Source organism: Lepisosteus oculatus, chromosome 2 (genome assembly GCF_040954835.1).
Source record: "Lepisosteus oculatus isolate fLepOcu1 chromosome 2, fLepOcu1.hap2, whole genome shotgun sequence".
NCBI classification, from domain to species: Eukaryota; Metazoa; Chordata; class Actinopteri; order Semionotiformes; family Lepisosteidae; genus Lepisosteus; species Lepisosteus oculatus.
In genome coordinates, this window is record NC_090697.1 from 65621701 (window position 1) to 65642677 (window position 20977).

General features: G+C 52.9%; 2 protein-coding genes across 11 annotated transcripts in view; both read left to right on the forward strand.

Moving 5' to 3' along the window:
• Positions 1-5615, forward strand: part of kcnip3a (Kv channel interacting protein 3a, calsenilin) — an 87749-nt gene extending 82134 nt beyond the window's left edge. For all 5 annotated transcript variants that reach the window (XM_069180858.1, XM_069180863.1, XM_069180868.1 and 2 more), the window contains one exon: positions 83-5615. In XM_069180858.1, the coding sequence (XP_069036959.1) occupies positions 83-130 (48 nt within the window). In that variant the 3' untranslated portion in view covers positions 131-5615. The remainder of the gene's footprint in view (positions 1-82) is intronic.
• Positions 5616-7689: 2074 nt separating this feature from the next.
• slc23a2 (solute carrier family 23 member 2) overlaps positions 7690-20977 on the forward strand; it is a 45597-nt gene continuing 32309 nt past the window's right edge. The window contains exons 1-2 of one of the 6 annotated variants that reach the window (XM_069180876.1): positions 7693-8209; positions 9935-10314. The gene's annotated coding sequence lies outside the window, so the exon portion shown is untranslated. Of the gene's footprint in view, positions 8210-8718; positions 8744-9934; positions 10315-20977 lie in introns of those variants that run through there. The other 5 variants (XM_069180880.1, XM_069180885.1, XM_069180874.1 and 2 more) reach the window with 5 other exon arrangements.

Consider the following 20977-nt stretch of genomic DNA (forward strand, 5'->3'; position numbering starts at 1 on the left):
CTATTTTTTTTAATAATAACAATCTTGTGGTGTGCTGATGTCCTGATATATTTAATTTACAACCTCTCTTCCCCTCTTTCAGGATGAGAACATCATGAATTCGATGCAGCTCTTCGAGAATGTGATCTAGAACTTGTTCTAAAAAAACTAGTGCGGAACAGACTCACCCACTGTCCACTGTAAACTCGCACGGACGCTCCACCTATCCTGTCTCACACCTCACACCTCCCTGGCTAGGGATTATTAAACAGGCCCCCAACTTTTCATATACAGAAGAGATTCCTGGAGGGGGAGACCTTCTGTGCCCCAGAGACACCGGATGGCACCCCGACTCTCTGCACCGCTCCTGCTTCAGAAAGACAGATGACACCTACAAACCCTGGAGACTGACTTTACAGCATCCCTGTGCTTCACGAGGAGAGGGGGAACAGTTCCTACGGACAGACAGACAGGCCACTCGACTGGGACGTACAACCCCTGAGGATCTCAGAGCGAGGAAGAAGGAAGTGGAAGACTCCAAACAGGTTGTCTGATTCCTCTGACTTGGTAAGACTCAAGGGAACGCAGAGGCCTGCAGCTCCAAGCCAAGCCAGCAGCTTTCCTGAATTCAGAAACCCAACACAACCTCACCCCTGCTGGCTGGGGAGGGGGCAGTTTTGTGGGGGTCGGGGATGGGGGGTGGACAGTGAGGAGACGTTGTTAAGGAGGTACAGGGAAGGATGAAATAGGAGGAAGAAGAAGCCTTTTCTTTGTAAAACCGAAGAACTGACCCCTAAGCCCTCCAAGACGAAAAAGAGGAGAGTGCGGACTGTTGCTGCAATTGGGACAGACTGCAATGTCCGTGACATTGTCAAAGCTGGCCTGAAGATGATCTAGAGGTGGGGCAGACGATGCTGTTGACTGGGAGCCCGCTGTAAATACTGTAGACTCAGCACAACCAACGTAGCCAACGTGGAGCAGAGCATAGTATCCCATCGTCCTCTCCCAGTGCCCCGCCGCCGGCCTCCTGCCGCCTTTCGCCGAGACACATGAGCAGGCTTGCGTTTTTATTTCTGGCAGCACGCGCGACCACAGCGGGAAGCCATGTAGAGGCGGTCCCTGAAGACGTTCGAGCGCCACGGGCATCAGAGTCCCATGAATATATTGGGGAAGTGTGAATCCATCTTTTGTAACACCCCCACCCCACCCTCTTCTGTGTTCGACAGGGCCTGTCACATGTCCCAGGCACGTGCTGTTCTCCCAGGCAGTACGACACTGCCACCACTGAGCTCACAAGTTCCGAAATCGTTTCACTTGCCAAAGAAAAGCTTCAGACGCTGTATCGCATAATCGACGGCGCTTGTAAAAACCCTAACAAGGATCGTAACGAGGAAAGCACCTTTGAAATAGTCCTTAAGCGATGCGTCTCTCTCCTGATTTGAAGGAACGGGAATATGAAGCCTGCGGATTGTAAAAGAAGGACAATGAGCTAATTGTCAACAACCCTTCGGACTTGACAGATGAGCCCCCCCCCGGCCTGTCTGCCGTCGTGCAGTTCACGGTTCACGGGTGTCAGTGTGGGATGACGAGCAGCTGTGATCTGGATGGGGAGGGGGGGTGGTCCACGTCACTCTCTTACCAGGTGAAGAAGGCCCGGGCCTGCTCGCCGACGCCTTCACGCCAGAAACCGGCAGCGGACGTGCATGTTCAGCCACTGCCTGGGGCTTTCAAATCGAATCTGTGCCTCCCTGAACCAAAACAGACAAGCATTGCACAACCTCTTGCTCGGCCTGCTACCTGACATCTGCTAGTGCATGCACCGTAGAGGAGGTGAGCCACTAACCTCAGGACAATTCCACTTTTTGCTCTGACTTTGATCTGCTTGTGGCTTGTTTTATTTTATTTTTTTACAACCGGCACTCCAGTGTTTTCTAAGGAAACAGACAAGGCTTCCGCTTGCTAGCATCCCTTTGTTAATCCCTGTGCTGCTGCCTGGTTATGTGTTTCTGCGAGCAGAAATGCACCTGCTTTTCTGTGTGTCTCTCAACAGTGCTGATTGGCCAGTTCTTGGTGTCAGTCATTCAGTGAGATATTTTCATTAATTGTTGGTATAGAGCCACACCCACTTATAATGACCCCCCCCACCCAACACATTGTTCATGCCCCATGTACCTCAGTCTTCTTTTACCTTGAGCTTCTGTGTCAGGCCCTACACCATGGACTTTAGGCCAAGAACCACGCACCAGGCGCAGGGCCAAATGTCGTGAGGTGTTTATTTCAGGAGTGTTAAAGAAGGCAGTTGTTCCAATTACATCAGCTGGAGCTCTGCTGGAATGAAACCAGGACACCCTGTGGCTCTCTAGTCCAGAGTTACAGTCCCCTGGTATAAGGTGTCAGTCTGGCCCCAGAGCACAGTGTACAGTATCTGTCTTTTGGCTCTTTTGCAGTTGTGAAATGCCGTTTGGCCAATACACTTAAAATACACAGTTGTCATCAGAAGCCAGGCCAACTTCACCGGTGCCCTTAATGACAGTCTAACCCAAAACAAGACATCCTCATACTTTCCTTTAAGATCAGAATTTCTTTTCACTCATTGCAATACAGTACCTCATGGCAATCTTGAATCGGCAGCTCATCATGGGTCACCACTCTACCCTGTGTCCACATTCACGTGTCCTCACCCACTTGAGCCAGCGGGTCCATCCCCTCCTTCTCACACTGGGGCTCCCCCAGCGCACGCGGCAGGACTGAGGCGTTGGACGGAAGGCTTGCGCAGCTCTCGCCAACAACCCTGCAGGCTCACTGGCACCTGACCAGCTGCTGGAGAAAACCCTCCAGCTGGTTTCTCATATGGTATGCCCCTTCAATTCGGAATCTCCATCAGATTAGTAGAAGACACAGAGCCACTCTGATAGGCTCCGCACAGCCTGGCAGGAGCGCTGGGGCTGTCAGTGATGTCACTGCACGCCTGCGGGCAGCTGGGAAGTCACAGGAGATGCCCTCCTGGGGCAGGAAAGGCTGGAGAGTCACGGTCGCCTCAGCCCAGCGGTGTCCTGATGGCGCGCTGGATTGGACAGTCCTGGTCACAGCCAGTGTCAGGACCCAGGCTTGAGCTGGCAGAGTCTGGGCTGTAGAGCTCCCTCGGCGTGCCAGCTGGATGGCGCCAGTGCTGAGCCGCCCAGGAGTGGAATGATTTTGTGCCCACCCGCGGACGGGCAGCTCTTCGGGGGACCCTGCTCGCCCTCGGCAGTTTTTTGTGCCCCATTGCTCGTTCAAGCCGCCCGGGGCCCCAGGAGCATCATGGGAATATGGCTATGCTGCCCCTCTGAGGCTGCAGCCGCAGATGATGTCAAGGCAGGGCGGCAAAGCGTGAAGGCAGTGCTGCACAGGGACGTTTCCGCTCCCCCGCAGAGGCCTCGGGGAGCGAGCGCTTCGTGTCCGAGCCGGGCTGAATTCTGGGGAGCGGGTTTGTTTCTCTCTGGATCGAGGCGTGGCTTGCACGACCCGCTCTGTTTCGCAGAGCGGCATGCCCGCTTGACTTTACTGGACGCCTGCCTGTCCCCGCCAGTCTAATCCACCCTGGGGTCTCCCGCTGGCTGCACCCACCGGAGGCGCGCACTGCTGCTAAACCTGGGGCCGGCGGCGCCGATCGCTCCGGGTCTTCCCACGGGAATATCCGCGCTCCTCGCTTCCGAGGGACAGAATCCGCCTGCGCCAACGGGCAGAGGGCACACGGCAGAGGAGGGCTGGCTGCTGCAGAGCTGAAGGGGAGAGTTAAAGGGGTGACGCTGGGAGATCTTTTCATCCAGCTGACGATGCCTCATATTGTCTGTCTCTGTATCGCGCTGGCCAGGCATCTTCCAAGAATATGACGCCCTCCCCTCCTGCACCCTCCTTCGGGACAGAGTGGGATCTCAGCGGGCCTCGGGGGTTCCCATTGCTGATCCCCACCCCTGCACCCCTGCAGGCTGGAGGCCCCCACTCCTCCCCCTCTCTCTACCTTGACACCAGCCGAGGGAGCATAGAGGAATCTGGGAAACACCAGGACTCCCCACCCAGGACCACCTGGGCGGGGTTCAAACTCCACTCCACTGCAGGAGCCTGTTTTACCCCTGGGAGAGCACAGACTCCAGGGGAGCACCGGGTCATCTACCAGCTGGTCTGTTGGGCAGACTGACGCTGATGGGCAAAGCAATGGGAGGGGGCGGGGTAGTGATCGGGTGGGGGCGTGGCCCGTGGGTGTGGTTTTACTGCATGGGGGCGTGGCTTGGTTAGGTGAGGGGCGGAGAGTGGATAAGTGTTCGGGGTCCAGCAGCATGGGACAGAAAAAGGAACCCCAGATTCCCTTTCTTAAAGTTTTCCATATGAATCCAGCTGATATGGAGGCTGGGCAGCACCCTCTTATTTCCCTGCCTGTATGCAATGATGGTGGTGAGGTTCGGGAGCACAGACTGGGACTGGGGGTGGGAGATTTCAGTATATGTGTCCTGTCCTTGTCACCAAGCATGCGTGGAGCTGTTCACCCTGAGATTGACTTAGAGCACAATACTGCTGTAGTGCATGGTAGGACTAGATGGACACTAGGGGACATCAGTTTTTCATCCCGCTCCCTCTTACAAAACACTGTAAAAAAATACTTGGTAAATAGTCTTGCAGACATTTAATAGAATAAATATCCTAACGATAGCTTTGAATTTTACTCAGAGACACTCTACTCAGCCACACATGGCACTGAACTCAATTCAGTCTTACCTGGAGTCTTTTACCCTGTTCTGTACTGGCCCTTTTGGTGTCTGGTGACTGAATCAGGGGAAAAAAAAAGCCACAGAGGAGATCAATAAGAAGAAAGCACGAACGAGAGGCCATTCAACCCATGTGGCCCATATGGTAATTACTAGTTAATTGATCCCAGGATCTCCCCCAGCTGTTTCCTGAAAGAAGCCGGGCAGCTTGTTCCACACTCCCCCCACTCTGCGTCCAGGTCGCAGTTTTAAATGCCCTTCCCTGTAGTGCCCACCTGTGTCCTCTTGCAGCTGGTTGAGCCGATCGGGCCAGAGACCCACCTGTACTCTGTGCTCAAGGTGCCGGTGCTCTCGCCACAGAGAAAGGAGGCAGTGACGGAAGAAACGGGTCCCCAAAACAACATTAGAGGGGCGCAGCTCTGTGCACCAAGACACTCCAAGGAGACTACAAAAATCCTGAACATTTCTGATGCTTTTAGTTTGTAAATTATTATTATTATTATAAAAGGTGGTTCAAGCTTTACAGAAATGTTGTAGTCGAATGAGGTGTGGTGTTACTACGATGACGTTAGGAACAGTGCAGGTGTGCAGGGAGACCTTGTGCTTTGTGAATCACTGAGACGCTCGTGTGCCTGAGTCTTTCATTGTGCAGGTTCTGTTCTGCAGGACTCTGAGAGAGTAAGACCCCAAGACGGACAGAGACATTTCTCCAAGAGCTCTGAAATGCCCGAATTTCTACAGTGAATTGCATCTACGCCTTTCTTTCGTTTAGGCTATTGGTTTTGCAGAATCTACTTATAATGGACTTGTTAAATAACCTTTCTCTTACTTGTTCCTTAGAGATTCTTTCCTGCTATGAATGGTACTGGCTTCTAATAAATTATTTTACTTGTGGCCGTCTGTGTGCGTCTGTTTCACACAAATACTTCACACACAATAGCAAGTCCTGGGCGTTTACTTTCAAGCTGGCTTAATGTTTCTCTAATGAATTAACTCTGGTGGGTTTTGTAACTTGGGTGAGGGACCCTCGTGACGCGGGGAGTCACGTGAACGCAAGAGACGACTTCGACTATTTCCTGGTTTTATAACTGGTCTGGCGTTTTATAACAGGGCATCACGCGAGTTACAAAAGTGGTGACGTTTAATGAGACACTTTCTTACGTCACTTTTATTGTGTAATTCCAAAAAAAACCAAGAGCTTTCGTTAGCAAAAATTTGGAGCTGCTCGGCAACTTTTATCGCCATGTTAGCGAAGGTCTTTGAAGTATATAGATACATAGACAAAAACGAGTGTCTCAGTGCCGCGCACGACATTAAAAAAGTTTGGACTAACCACAATTGCGACACTTGTTTTCGTCACAGTTTGGGGATTTATGTCCAAAAAGTACTGCGGCGAGCATCTTTGATTGTTAAACTTTGTGTGCCACATAAAAAAAAAATCTCAGTATTGTACCATGCATTTCAACCTCTTCTGAAACCGGGACAGACACGTTAGAAGATGTACAAACAGGGCTTGTTTTTCATTCCAGGGATTCAAAAGCAGAATTACAGACGGTTGCAGCGGCGCAAACACACAGCGCGACCTGAGCCCCGGTCTTTTCTGCATTTCCGCCTAAGGGCCGCCAGGCGTCGCTATGCGCAGCGTGTGCCCAGGGCGACAGTACTCGACCGCAGAGGGACAGCGCGCCCGTAAGCCTGTTAAATAAAACACATTTTATAGGCATAGCATACCTAAAACAACACCCGAGCAAGCTTGAGACAAAATCCCCAAGAAGAAATACAAACAGTATTAAAAGCCCTTGATTTTCTTTTGCTTATAGAGAACATTGGCTAATCCCTCCTGTCTATTGTACCTCTGAAAGCGGTGCAGGGCGCGCCTGTGTCCTGCATTTCTGTGCGCATTATACTCGCGTGTTAAAGTATTGTGGTTTATATACGTACGGGCTGAGGACGGGAAGGCGAAGTCAGTCACTCTGCTAGATCTGTGTCTGACAACGCCCCTAGCGAAAATGGAACATTTGCTCAATTAGTCTTTGTGAAAGTCACGACGGCTCCGCGGTTCCCGGAGTGTGAGACATGACAGGGCAGCGTAGTTGCGCGTCCCGTCTTGGGAAGGCCGGGAGGCACACATTCCGCTCCTCGTCATCTTGCAATTGCTCAGCACACATCTGTTCTCGCAGGTAGGTATCCCATCTACCTAGAAACTATAATGCCCAGCCTCGGCCCACACCGTCTCTGCTTTGCATGACGTCAGAGGCCCTGCATTCTCACGCCACGGCGTGTTCGTGAGCGCTCCGCGCGCTGCACGGTGTTGTGTCTCGGGGCCGGGCATTTGAGGTGTCGCGCTGCCCTGCGTGTCCGTGGGTTTTTCAGAATGACGCCAGACAACACCAAGCACACAAACAAGCCTCCCTCTCTCTGGTGACTGGAAAAAAAAATAAGTGCCGTATTTGCATTGTCATCCTGTTGCGGCTCTTAGATCAGCACCTGGCCTGGGCGGTGTTAACCCCCGCGCAGCTCCACCGGTCCGAGCGCTTAGCTGCGGGGACAAATCGTTTCTGCTTCTTGTGAGCGAGGGGCACAGCGGGGTCTGACGACCTGCCTCCTGTAGACTGTGGTCCTACATTGTGTAAATTATGCTGCTTGTAAAATGCCGATGTTGCTAAGTTTTAGTGAGAAATTATATAAGGTACAAAAATATTGAGGTTATGATGCATACAAAATTCTTGTAAAGTTAGGTGCTTATATAACATATGTATCCCGGCCTGTGATATAGGGCGGCCTGTATATTTTACACTGCTCACTGGTGTTTATATATTTATTCCAGTATCTTTCAGTAGAGCATCTTTGAATGTGAGTTTGAGACAGAAGTCATATCTTGACATTGCGAATGTGGGACAGTTAGGTAATGTCTCTCTGTTCTGCAGATCTGCCGCTAGAGGCCGCGGTGCGGAACAGCGAAGGGAGGCGCCATTTTCAGCCATGAGCCCGGGTCGGAGAGCGTGGAGAGGGGCGATAGAAAACCAGCGTGCTCAAAGAAAAAGCTGTTGACGTTCCCGATGACGATGACGACAGAGCGAGGGAGAGGTTTGATTGGCCCGAGAACGTCGGAGGGGCGGGGAGATGCCTTTTACGTCGCTTTCCTTTATGACCTGCGCATTTAGCGAGGTTTGCAAAATGTGTGACTGGAGCGGTGAGGCTTAAGCTCGCAGACAACATACACACGCTTCTCAGACACGCTCCGAGACGGACAGGCGGACGCCAGGGGACTGACCAGCGGGGAGAATCCACCGGCCGGAAATTCGCCTCAGGACCCCACCTGCCGCCGACCCCGACCCGCCGAAAATCAACGCACCCGTCTCCGATTAAAGATCATCGTTGCATGACTGGGGAGACGGGGTGGGAAAGAGGGGACTGGCCGGAGCTCGGCGCGCGTGTGTGCGAGAAGGGACCGGGGCAGAGAGCGGCTGAGACGCGCTGACAGGCAGGTAAGAGCCCGGGGGCAGGCGGGTCCGGCCGCGCTGGGAGACGGTGTCGGCGGTGCCGTGACTGCGCGGTCCGGAGGCGACGGGGCTTTGATGTGACAGGAAGAGGAGCCGGGTGACGCTCGCCGGCGGACGCGCGGGGCAGCAGATGTTGCGGGGTCTGGGAGTCAGGCTTGCGGGTCGCGCTGTGGCTCGGCTCGGCTCGGCTCGGATGCGGCGTGTGCGCCGAGCCCCGCACGAACCGGGGCGCTGTGAAGCGCTGTTACAGACGGGCCGCTACACATACCGTGTGGGAAACTGCAATTAGCTACACAACAGGCGGCGTTATTGGTGGAGCAACGCAGGGGGAGGATCAGATATGCGTGCTTATGTGTTATTATGTGTAAATATAATATATTATATTCAGTTTGATGTGCATCTAACCAGTTCTGTATCAGCATTCATGAGCAGTGCGCAGAGTTTTTTACTAGCCATCTAGGTGGACGGGGGGGGCAGATAATTATGCATTTACCGCCCCCCAGACAGAAGAATATGATGGTGAGTGTGTTGTGTTGGCGTGTCCAGGTGTGGAGTCCGGAGTGCGTTACGAAATGAGGCCGCTCGGGTCCCCACTCGCGTGGGTGTTGATAGGCGTATCGCTCGCTGTGTTGTAACAAGAAGACCGAACTGCACGCGTGGACCAGCTGTGTTATAACACACCAGCCCCCACTCCTTCTCCTCCTCCTCCTCCTCCTCCTCCTCCCCCCTCCCACTCGTGACTCGCGGCCGCAAATGCTGCAGTGTGGATCGGTCTTCTGCCATCTGTGCTACATACTGTATCCGAACTGCGCTGTGCTGTGGCGTAGTGTCCAGGGCGCGACTGCCGCGTACCGGGCGTCTGTCCGTCCTCTCCAGCCGAGTCCTAATTATGTTATGGCTGTTACATCCGCGCCGCTGGATGGGTTTACGTCATTCTCAAATTGCATAATGTTGAAATTCACCCCCCAGCGGTCCGTGTTTCTGCCCCGCCGCGAATATTACCAGTGTGACCCGGCGACACGGAGACAGACCCCCCCCACCAAAGATGATTTCTGTAGCCGGGAGCCCTAGATCCTACCCACTGCCCTACATCCGCCGCGCGGGAGAAGGGGGGGGCGGGCTGCCGAGCTCGATATCGATAAGCCCAGGAAGCAGGCATCGGCTGCGTTATTGATCGGCTGGCGCATGTACCGTGCTCGCCCGGAGGATAAAGAGATGGGGCCGCGCTCTGTTGTGCTGTGCGGAGAGAATCGCTCACCGATCCCGCGGAGCCCGTGTGCGCGCTTCTTGAACAGTCTTACACAGCCCGTTATGTCGGGAGCAGTTCACGCCGCAGCCGGATGCTCGCCGAAGACTGTGTGCCTGCTCTGCGCCCTCGACGATGCCCCACTCTCTCCTCTGTCCCTGTGTCATCGTGACAAAGCTGTGCCGTCTTGCAGCGGGGCAGCCTCAGCGGAGAGATTCGAGACTCGTGGCACAACACCGGGCACAAAACGGAGCCAGCCCAGGATGAGCCTGGGGTGTTTCTGACCCCTCTCCTGGAATGGGTGCTCTGGGCCAGAGGTGGCAGTGGGGTGACCCCTCCCCTCTCGTGTGCGCTGGGGGGTTGTCTCCACCCCCGCGGGGCAGCCACAGGATCAGGCTGGCTTTCATTCTGACTCCAGTCTGTCAGTTAACCTAATCAGGCCCCCCTGACGGCTCTTTTTAAAGCTCCCTGTTCTGCGGTCTCTGCTGCAGCGGCCAGAATACAGCACCTTCAGCCCGGTCAGCGGCGTCGGGCTGCTCCATCTGCTTCTGGTCAACCGATCGCAGGAACGCAGGCACCAGCAGGGACAGAGGCTGGCGGCCCTCTGGGCTCCCGGTGTCCCGCTGATGGGAGTGGGACATGCAGAATCCAGGTCAGAGGATGGCTGAGTATCGGGGCGCTGGTATTAATTCAGGATGACCCCAACATCCTGGAGCGGGAGGCTGTGAATGGGACCAGGCCCGCCTGCCTGTGGGGCTGTAGCAGCAGCGAGGCCTGTCTGATGGCCTGGCAGAGACAGGGCGCAGGTTTGGGCACTTCAGGCACGGCGGCTGTGATTTGTGAGGTATGATGGGATAATATAAACCTGGGAGATGTTAACCGGAAGTAGTGGACCGGTGTGCAAATTCAGCACACTGCCTCCCTCTGGGTAAGAGCGATCTGGGCAGAGGGAGACAGGCCTGCCTCAGAAACACTGGCTCCCTCTGGGTAAGAGCGATCTGGGCAGAGGGAGACAGGCCTGCCTCAGAAACACTGGCTCCCTCTGGGTAAGAGCGAACTGGGCAGAGGGAGACAGGCCTGCCTCAGAAACACTGGCTCCCTCTGGGTAAGAGCGAACTGGGCAGAGGGAGACAGGCCTGCCTCAGAAACACTGGCTCCCTCTGGGTAAGAGCGATCTGGGCAGAGGGAGACAGGCCTGCCTCAGAAACACTGGCTCCCTCTGGCTAAGAGAGATCTGGGCAGAGGGAGACTGGCCTGTCACAGCAAACAGCCTCCCTCTGGGTAAGAGAGATCTGGGCAGAGGGAGACAGGCCTGCCTCAGCACACGGCCTCCCTCTGGCTAAGAGCAATCTGAGCTGATGGAGACAGGCCTGCCTCAGAAACACCGCCTCCCTCTGGCTAAGAGCGATCTGAGCTGATGGAGACAGGCCTGCCTCAGAAACACTGCCTCTCTCTGGCTAAGAGCGATCTGGGCAGAGTTAGACCGGCCTGCCTCAGCACACTAAGCACGTGGATGTGAGGCCAGCCTGCGCTGAGGTCAGTGGTGAGAGTAAGCTGTTAGCACAGTCAAAGTCATGTGAAATAATTCTATTAAAAGCGTCACCGACCAGTAGCGGACCCTTAATGAACAAGGCCCAGCCTTTCCTGTTAGTGAGGGGCTGGAGGCTGACCGATCTCTCCGCCTGTCTCCTCGAGTCAGCCAGTCGGGGGCTGACCTGTTTCCAGTCCTGTTTTGGGGACCCCCCCCCCCCGGCTCACACCGGTGTCCGTCGCCGACCTCTGCCCTGTTCGGTGTTGCTGTTCCCGGGCATGGAGACAGCTGGCTGGCTCGGGCAGGGCTGCGCCTGGAGCTCTGTGTGCCTTCAGACCTTCGGAGCCCTAATGCTGGGAGGAATTCGGAACATGCTGATCAGCAATTAAGCGCCCGGGCCCCGTAACTCAAAGCCCCGACTTTCCCTCCTGCCTCTTTCTCTTCCCTCCAGGCATCCGTGTTAATTATTACTGCTATTAATAGGAAGTCATTGAGCTGATGCTTCAAGAAAACAACTTGCGGAGCCTGGGGTGCTGGTTGGCTGGAGCACCTGTTTCGCAATGACCTCTTTCAGGACAGAATAGTCCTCCTAACAGCAGTAATATGGCAATGATGATGATGATGATGATGATGACGACGATGGACTGTGCTTGTGTAGCACTTTTCATCCCACTGGATCCCGGAGTTTTCACACGCAGCTTTACCCAGCCCCAGCTGTCCCACGGCTGTATTCCTAAAATAAGGAGCGCTGTGCCTGATTTTCAGTCACGGGGGTATGATCGCGCCCAGCCGCGTCCCAGCCAGAGTCCCAACGGGGTGACGGGGTCGGGGGGCTGGGAGGGGAATAGTGTCTGCCTCAAAAATCAAGGGGGATCTTTAGGTGGGGGTCAGATGTTATTATTCCAGAGTGGAATTTAGCCAGTACTCTGGGATTAACACCCTGGAATCTTTACTGACCAGGTAGCCAAGCTGGCGAAAAGAAGGCACCTCTACGCAGCGCACAGTCCACAGGCCTGTCACCGTGTAGTGGCATCAGCGTAGGCGTAGCGCCCCCTGCAGGTCCTTCAGCACCTTGAGCGGTGTGAGCCAGACCCGGCCTCGCTGAGCTCCTGCAGTGCGACAGGATCAGTTTTCTTCATGCTGTGAGAAATTCACAAGCCCCCCCAATGCCTGGACGGACCAGTTTCTCAGTCCTGGGGCCACAGGGCGGGCAAGGAGCTGGACCAGGGTGATGGGCACTGAGCCGGCGTCTTAAACGAACCAGTTAATTGGCTTGGGAGCCGAAACGCGTGGAGGAGCCATCCGGTAGAAATGAGAATGAATAGCCAGTGCAGATAGCGATCTGCTCACACCCTGCAGGAGACCGGGGCATGATCGCACCGCATGGCTAAGGGCTATCAATCCGAGTAATCCGTCTCCTTGGCTGCAGTCACGGAGCGGCCGCAGTAAATTACTGCATTCGGCCTTCAAGTGAAGAATTGATCAGGCAGCCATGTTTTAAAAGGAGGAGAAGAAACTGGAAGGCAGGGAGCTTGCAGGATTTAGGTTCCATCGCGTTGTTTCAGTACAGACGTGATGGCTTTATTGGGACACCATTGTGGGCTGGGATCTTGGGGGGCTGCCAACTGTGGGTATAAATACTTTGGGTCCTGTAGACTGTAAACACAGCTCATTAGTCGGTGTATACGAAAGACTCTTCATAAGTGCAGTGGGTATAGACGGGCTTTATTAACACAGCTTCTCAAGTGGGATCTGTGCCGAAGCTTGTGGAGTACAAGCGTGCATCTGGCCCATCGGCGCTGGGGCTGTGCTGGTATAATAATAATTTTATAATTCCTTACACTTATATAGCGCTTTTCTGGACACCCCACTCAAAGCGCTTTACAGGTAATGGGGATCCCCTCCACCACCACCAGTGTGCAGCCCCACCTGGATGATGCGACGGCAGCCATAGTGCGCCAGAACACTCACCACACACCAGCTATCAGTGGGGAGGAGAGCAGAGTGATGTAGCCAATTCATAGATGGCGATTATTAGGAAGCCATGATTGGTAAGGGCCAATGGGAAATGTGGCCAGGACGCCGGGGTTACACCCCTACTCTTTTTTCGAGAAACACCCTGGGATTTTTAATGACCACAGAGAGTCAGGACCTCGGTTTTACGTCTCATCCGAAGGACAGGATGGTATGAGTCGGCTGAGGTACCCAACCTCACCCGTCGACTGAGAGACGCCAGCGCTCCTCCGGTTGCGTGCTGGGGAGCGTGCAGTGGACGGAGATTGTGGGCGCGTCAGAGGGGACGCGAGAATCGGCTCCTTGTGAGCAGATTCAGAGGAGTGAGCGGGGCTGGTGCAGGGCAGGGCTAGCAGACCTGCAGCCTCTCGTTGAGTTCAAGTCAAAGAACATAAGCAGGGTCTCGGACAAGAGGAGGCTGGTCAACCCATTTAGCTCCTTGGGTAGTTAGTTGATCCAGAGACCTCATCCAGCTGTTTCTTCTACAGTGTGGCTGGGTGCCTTGTTCCACACTCCCACCAGCCTGTGTGTAAAGAAGTGCCTCCCATTCTTGCTCTCTAATACACTTCCATGTGCCATGTGGTTGGCGTTTCATTGTTGGTTCTAAAGAAATCGGCTGGGCCGGCTTCGAGGTCTTTGAGGATTTTGAACACTTGTATCAGATCTCCTAGTCCTCTCTGTAAAAAGCTAAAGAGGTTCAGTTCCTTTGGCTTGTTAGTGAAGCACAGTCCCTTAAGCTCCAGAGTGTATAGTTGCTCTTCTCTAGATTAGAACAGCAATATCTGTTTTTGTAATGCGGTGACCAAAATTGTACACTATTTTGAATGAGGACTTACTAGTCCTCATTCAAAATACAACATCTTGATTTCAGTTCTGAGGTTTTAAGTATATATCTTCTGTGCTTCTTATTTGCTTGCCCACGTTGCATAGATTAGATGTAAATGACTTCAACGTAAACATCCAAGTCATTTTCATACATAGTCTCGTCTAGCTTGGCATTTCCTAATTTGTATTTCCTACCTGCATGCAAAACCTTGTGCTTGTCTGCATTAAATGTCATCTGTCTGGCGTTTCTGCAGTCTTGAATTTTATCTGAATCTTTTTTTAATTGTGTTTGCTGCTTTGACAGTGTTAGCTAATCCTTCTAATTTGATATAATCTCCAATCATGATGCGTTTACTGTCGTATACAGAAGGTTTTTTTCTGTAACAAAGTTAGGATGATAAGAAAAATAATTCATTGTGACTGCTGCTCTTCACTCCCTCCCTAAACTTGAAACCTCCACTGATCTATATGTTCAGGACATGTTGGTAACCAGTGTTGATGAGCAGTGTCACGCTGAAGCCGGTCCTCGGGATGCACGTGCCATTTGGTTTTGGTTCCCGCTGTCCCTCTCAGGTTTGCCTGAAGGCCGCTGTGCCATTCGGCATCTGTTCTCTTCTTGCCTGCTAATTTTGTTGTCTTTCCGAGACTCGGCAGACATGGAGGAAAGGCTGCAGTTATTTCCCTTAATTTGACCTTCCGTTCAGCTTTTTAACTGCTGGATATTTTGTGTCTTGGAAACTTTTTCAGTGGCGAAGGAGCTCCTGACAAGCTGCTTTTCCATGAGCTACGGGAAGCTCTCGCTCCGAGTTTCAGCTCCTGACACTGCGAGTCTGAACCCGGGTCTGGGATCGTGGCGGGGATCTCCCAGGAGGCCCCGAGCTTGGGGGGGCAGGGCTGGGGTCTCCCCCTTCCTCCTGGGCAGTGCAGGCATGGGGCGACGCACTGCTCCCCAAGTCGGCGGCAGCCATCCCGTCAGGCCTAGTGGGGCTGGTGCTTCCCTGGGGCCAGAAAGATGCCAGACTGTCTGCACTGGCATGTGGGCATTCTGTGGCTCTGGGTTGTTTTTTCTCCCTTAATTCAGATCTGCTCGGGGGTTGCCGACAGCGTGTGTCAGTGAGTTAGGTCCTGGCTCCTGGCTTCAGATCTGAAGGACCTTTGGAGAAGGTGAAGGAAGAAAACAATTGAGGGGAGGTTTCTGAGGGTGGGGGGCGCGTTTCTGCACAGCGGACTGTACTCTTCTAACATGGTGTCGGACCCCTCTCACAGCTCCCCCCGGGGCTGCTAGTGTGAGCGTCGCGGTTCCGCGCGGGCTCGTGCCCTTCGCCACCTGTTCCGTCCCACATACCTGGGGCCCCGAACCCAGGTCTCTGGTGTAACGCAACAGGGCACCAACCGCGTGAGCTGAAGGAGACCTCCCTCAGCCCCGGCAGCTGAGGTTCCTGCTCCGCGCAGTGGGGGCGATCACATCACTGCACTAGCTCCGCTGCACCAGTGCGGGCTGGGTAGGCCAGCCTAGGGCCCAGGGCCACATCCGCACACGGGACAAGCTGGCCTGTCCACAGGGGCCCTGCAGCTCAGCTCAGCTCTCGCCACGTCCTCTTCACCAGCAAGGGTAATTAGGGATTAAGGAATGTTCAGATTCGCAGTACTGTGCATGATAATTATTACACAATTTTATAACCGGAGTGACTTATGTACTTTCTACAGCACCTTCTTAAAAGCAGGATTAATTTCAAACTAACTTTCACTTACGGGTGGGGTGATCAGCAGCTGCCTGTATTGCAGTAAGAACATTTTTCCTGTTGTAGTGGACAGTGTGTGTTTTTTCCCTGTGAAATTATCAGGTGGCGGGGTGTCACTGTGCAGACGCAGGGGATTCAGAGCAGTCCGCTACTTCACAGAGACGTGCCTGGGACCGGAGCTGTTGACCGGTTGGCAGTAAAACCCGGACAGTGGCCTATTGTTGTCCCTGGAATGGCCCTCACAGTGCTCGTGAACTGCAAGTCACCACTGCAAGTTTAAAATCAAAACTGTCTGCCAATCGGGTCTTGCAGGGAAGAATGTTTTATTTCCCTACCTTTAAAAGCCTCTGTACAATAACACTCATAGAAACCCTCTGACGCACGTGGATGGTAGTCCTGTGTGATATTGCGATTTGGATTTCTCTGTCACATTTTTGTGTTCCTGATAAGCGGGTTTACTTCCGGCTTTTCAGTCAGGTGTGTGAATGCACTGGGGCACACTACACCTGTACGCCTCAAGCCAGCACAGGGCCGATTGAAAATGATGGCAGTCTAGAGTGAGTTTCTGAATGTGGGGTCTTCCTCCCCCCAATATCCTACCTGGCTTGTTACCAGGAGGTTTCCCAGTTTGAAGCCTGGCTGTGCCACATGGTTCTCTGTTCATCTTTCTGAGCACCTGGTGGTCCCCCTGCCTCCCTGCTCCGCTCGTTAGCCGAAACGGAGAACCTAGGTTCTGTAATTAAGTAACTGCGCTAGCGACCAGAAGATCACAAGAGCAGTGATGAACGAGAGGAGACCATTTAGCCCAAATAGCTCTCTACTTGGTAGCTAATTGATCCAAGGACCTCATACAGGTGTATCATGAAGTCGGGGCTATTGGTTTCAACAGTATGGCTGGGAAGCTTGTTCCATACTCCCACAACCCTTTGTGTAGAGAGCTGCCTCCTGGTCTTGGTTTAAAATGTACATCCGCTTTATTTCCATTTAGGCCAGTGATGCACGGTTCTCCTAGTGCTCGGTTTCCTTGGTTGAAGAGTTCTGCTAAATGGCTCGAGGCCTGTTAGTCAGTGGAAGCAGTGGGCTGGAGGAAGTGCTGACAGCTGGCAGTATCGCACAGACTGCCTTGTTAATATGTAAACTGTATCCAGTGGCCCAGAAAGTGCTTTGTGGGCCTCTGACACATCGGAACAGGAGGGCAGGGCGGGTGGTCAGGGCTGCTGTGAGGCAGTTTGTGTCGCGCACAAAGAATGTACTGTCTCTCTTTTATCTTTGTGACCTCTGTGCACAAGCCCTTTCAAGGTTAATTCACTGGAGGGGAGTTTGGCTTCAGGGATATTTGTTCTTGAAAATATCCCAACTTTAGTCCACATTGCGTTAGAAAGAGTGTGATACATTAGCCACGTCTCCTTTGGAAACTTGTAAATTTTGATATGACTATTGTACTTGAACACTCAGAATTATTCCATTGTAATTTTACTGTAGGCCCTGTAATGTCACTTGATTAAACTAACAGCACTGTCCTACTGCACTTTTACTACAGTCCCCTACTGTAACAGCACTGTCCTACTGCACTTTTACTACAGTCCCCACTGTAACAGCACTGTCCTACTGCACTTTTACTACAGTCCCTACTGTAACAGCACTGTCCTACTGCACTTTTACTACAGTCTCCTACTGTAACAGCACTGTCCTACTGCACTTTTACTACAGTCCCTACTGTAACAGCACTGTCCTACTGCACTTTTACTACAGTCCCCTACTGTAACAGCACTGTCCTACTGCACTTTTACTACAGTCTCCTACTGTAACAGCACTGTCCTACTGCACTTTTACTACAGTCCCCTACTGTAACAGGACTGTCCTACTGCACTTTTACTACAGTCCCCTACTGTAACAGGACTGTCCTACTGCACTTTTACTACAGTCTCCTACTGTAACAGCACTGTCCTACTGCACTTTTACTACAGTCCCCTACTGTAACAGGACTGTCCTACAGTATTCTATTGTAACAGAACTGGTTTCCTCATTCCTGACTCATTGTTCTATTGCTTTTGCCCTCAGTCATAATTTGAAGGGCTTTGAGAGGAAACCTCATCCATTATTTTTAATAAAATAAGAAGTTCCAGCACATGGCTAACCTGGTGCCGCTGGGAGCCAGCCCTGACGCAGTCTGATCATTATCGCTGCACGCAGAGGATGTAGCTGCCCTCTGTCTTGCATCTGAAAGGCAAGACTCTGTCGAAAGACTCAAGTGATTTAAAAAGAGATGGAAAAAGAATGCGACTGATTGTATGACATACCTGCGAGCTTTCTCTAAAGGTGGGGGGACGAGGATTTCAGTAGTTTTTCTGCCTGCGGTGCTGGGTAGGACGGAGGAGGCAGGTTACTGAAGTTTTGTGCTTTTGGGTTTTTCTTTTTATTTATTTTTCTCCAGGATTCTTGAATTTGTTATTTTGCAACCTTGGCTTCTTTTTTTGTCAAAGAATGGTTTGCACTGTACTCCTCTGCACAAAACCACGCTGTTCTAAACTGGTCTGTGTTGTGCAATACTGTATTTTACTGTACTGTATCTATAGCACATTGCACAATACAGCAAATGGTGTACTGCCATGTCAATACTGTAACATACTTTCATACTCTAAAGTACTGCACTGTTGCATACATTATTCCATGATACCACACTGTACTGCACAGACCTAATCTGCATTACACAATGCTGTATTTCCTAAAATAATCTATGCTCTGCACTGACTTGCACTGTTTTGCATAGTATTTTACTCTTCTGCAGTGCAATAATGTATACTGTGTTGTACATTACCATACTCTCCCATATTCCTCTGATCTAGAGTTTATTGCCATGCTGTACTGTCCATCATGGATCTATACTGTCTTGTACAATACTGTATACATTCCACTGCTCTGCGCTGACCTATACTGTGTTGCTTACTGCACAATGCGATGCTCACCTACACTGCTACAATCTATAATGCATTCTACCATACTGTACTGTGCAGCCCATGCAACTACACTGATCCTTATGGTTTTTAAATTACTGTGTTGCTGTACTGCACTGCACTGGTCTGTACTGAACTGATTTAAACTCTACTACAGTGACGTATTTTACTGTGCGTGCTCTCTAACACATTGTAGTAGTGCCTTGTGTTCACTTCCAGCAGAGAAAAGTAATTGAATAAATATTTTTCAGCATTAAAAATGAATGTTTTTAATACTTTTACATTGTCCGTGCCCTCCCTGTGAGCCGGCTCGTGGAGCCAGAAGATTAATGTGTAATTTCTGCTGACTCCAGTGAAGTCTCAGGGAGCTTATGCTCTCTCCCTGCTCCCCTCTCTCCAGACAGCCAGGACTGGGCAGTGGGTGTGTGCTTCAGCAGCTTTGTAGCTTGTTCCCTACTCCCACACCCCTTTGTGTAAAGTAGTGTGTAGTACCTTGATTGGAAGGTCTCATCCAGCTGTTTCTTGACAGAACATGCTTCAACAATATGGCTGGGTAGCTTTTCCATCCTCCTGCAACTCTTTGCTGTTAGGAAGCATTGCTATGTAATTCTCTGCCTGGGTTGGTTTTAAAAATCCCACCCGGCTTTATTCAGTCACGACGACAGCAAGGGGACCCAGGGGTACTCGCGCCTGTGCTGCCCTTACCGCTGTTTCCTTCGCCCGTCCCAGTCCGCGCCTGCGTTGTGCCTTATCGCTTATCGCGATGAAGCACTGACAGCTTGCGCTGCGATAAGGGTGTCCCTGGCTCAGGAAGGCCTGTGTCGCAAGTGATCTTGTCTGTGCAAGATAAGCACCCGCAAAATAAAATAAGTGCGCATGAGGTTTCAGAGCCTCTAACACTGTAAGTTAATTACAACAGCACGTGTCTGCAGGCGGTCCTGTGGTAGTGTGGTGTCGAGGGAGGCGTGTCTGCAGGCGGTCCTGTGGTAGTGTGGTGTCGAGGGAGGCGTGTCTGCAGGTAGTTCTTGGGTAGCGTGGTGTCGGGGAGGCGTGTCTGCAGGTAGTTCTTGGGTAGTGTGGTGTCGAGGGAGGCGTGTCTGCAGGTAGTTCTTGGGTAGTGTGGTGCCGAGGGAGGCGTGTCTGCAGGCGGTCCTGTGGTAGCGTGGTGTCGAGGGAGGCGTGTCTGCAGGCGGTCCTGTGGTAGTGTGGTGTCGAGGGAGGCGTGTCTGCAGGCGGTCCTGTGGTAGTGTGGTGTCGAGGGAGGCGTGTCTGCAGGCGGTCCTGTGGTAGTGTGGTGTCGAGGGAGGCGTGTCTGCAGGTAGTTCTTGGGTAGTGTGGTGTCGAGGGGGCGTGTCTGCAGGTAGTTCTTGGGTAGTGTGGTGTCGAGGGGGCGTGTCTGCAGGTAGTTCTTGGGTAGTGTGGTGTCGGGGGGGCGTGTCTGCAGGTAGTTCTTGGGTAGCGTGGTGTCGAGGGAGGCGTGTCTGCAGGTAGTTCTTGGGTAGCGTGGTGTCGAGGGGGCGTGTCTGCAGGTAGTTCTTGGGTAGCGTGGTGTCGAGGGGGCGTGTCTGCAGGTAGTTCTTGGGTAGTGTGGTGTCGAGGGGGCGTGTCTGCAGGTAGTTCTTGGGTAGTGTGGTGTCGAGGGGGCGTGTCTGCAGGTAGTTCTTGGGTAGTGTGGTGTCGGGGGGGCGTGTCTGCAGGCGGTCCTGTGATAGTGTGGTGTCGGGGGGGCGTGTCTGCAGGCGGTCCTGTGATAGTGTGGTGTCGGGGGGGCGTGTCTGCAGGTAGTTCTTGGGTAGCGTGGTGTCGAGGGAGGCGTGTCTGCAGGTAGTTCTTGGGTAGCGTGGTGTCGAGGGAGGCGTGTCTGCAGGTAGTTCTTGGGTAGTGTGGTGTCGGGGAGGGGGGGCGTGTCTGCAGGTGGTCCTCAGTGTGGTGTCAGGGAGGGGGGCGTGTCTGCAGGTAGTTCTCGGGTAGTGTGGTGTCGAGGGAGGCGTGTCTGCAGGTGGTCCTCAGTGTGGTGTCAGGGAGGGGGGCGTGTCTGCAGGTAGTTCTCGGGTAGTGTGGTGTCGAGGGAGGCGTGTCTGCAGGTGGTCCTCAGTGTGGTGTCGGGGAGGGGGGGCGTGTCTGCAGGTGGTCCTCAGGTAGTGCCCCTGTGGGGGGGGGTCGTGGTCTATGGGTTCTTTCCAGATGCTAGAGTTGTAACCCTGACCCCACTGTCATGGAAAGTGTGATTCCTGTCTGGCTTGGAGCTAGGAAAATTGAAACAGTTGGAACTTTGTCAAATGAAGAAGAGCCGGGTCCAGATTTAGCCTGGGAGGAGGTTCTGATCTGGAAGCAGTCTGCACGCAGAATGCGTTATCCCAGTTTGGGTTACAGTCCTTGGAATAGCAGTCGTTACAGGGAGCCAGGATGTGTCTCGGTTGGCCGCTGGTGTGGTGGAGGTGT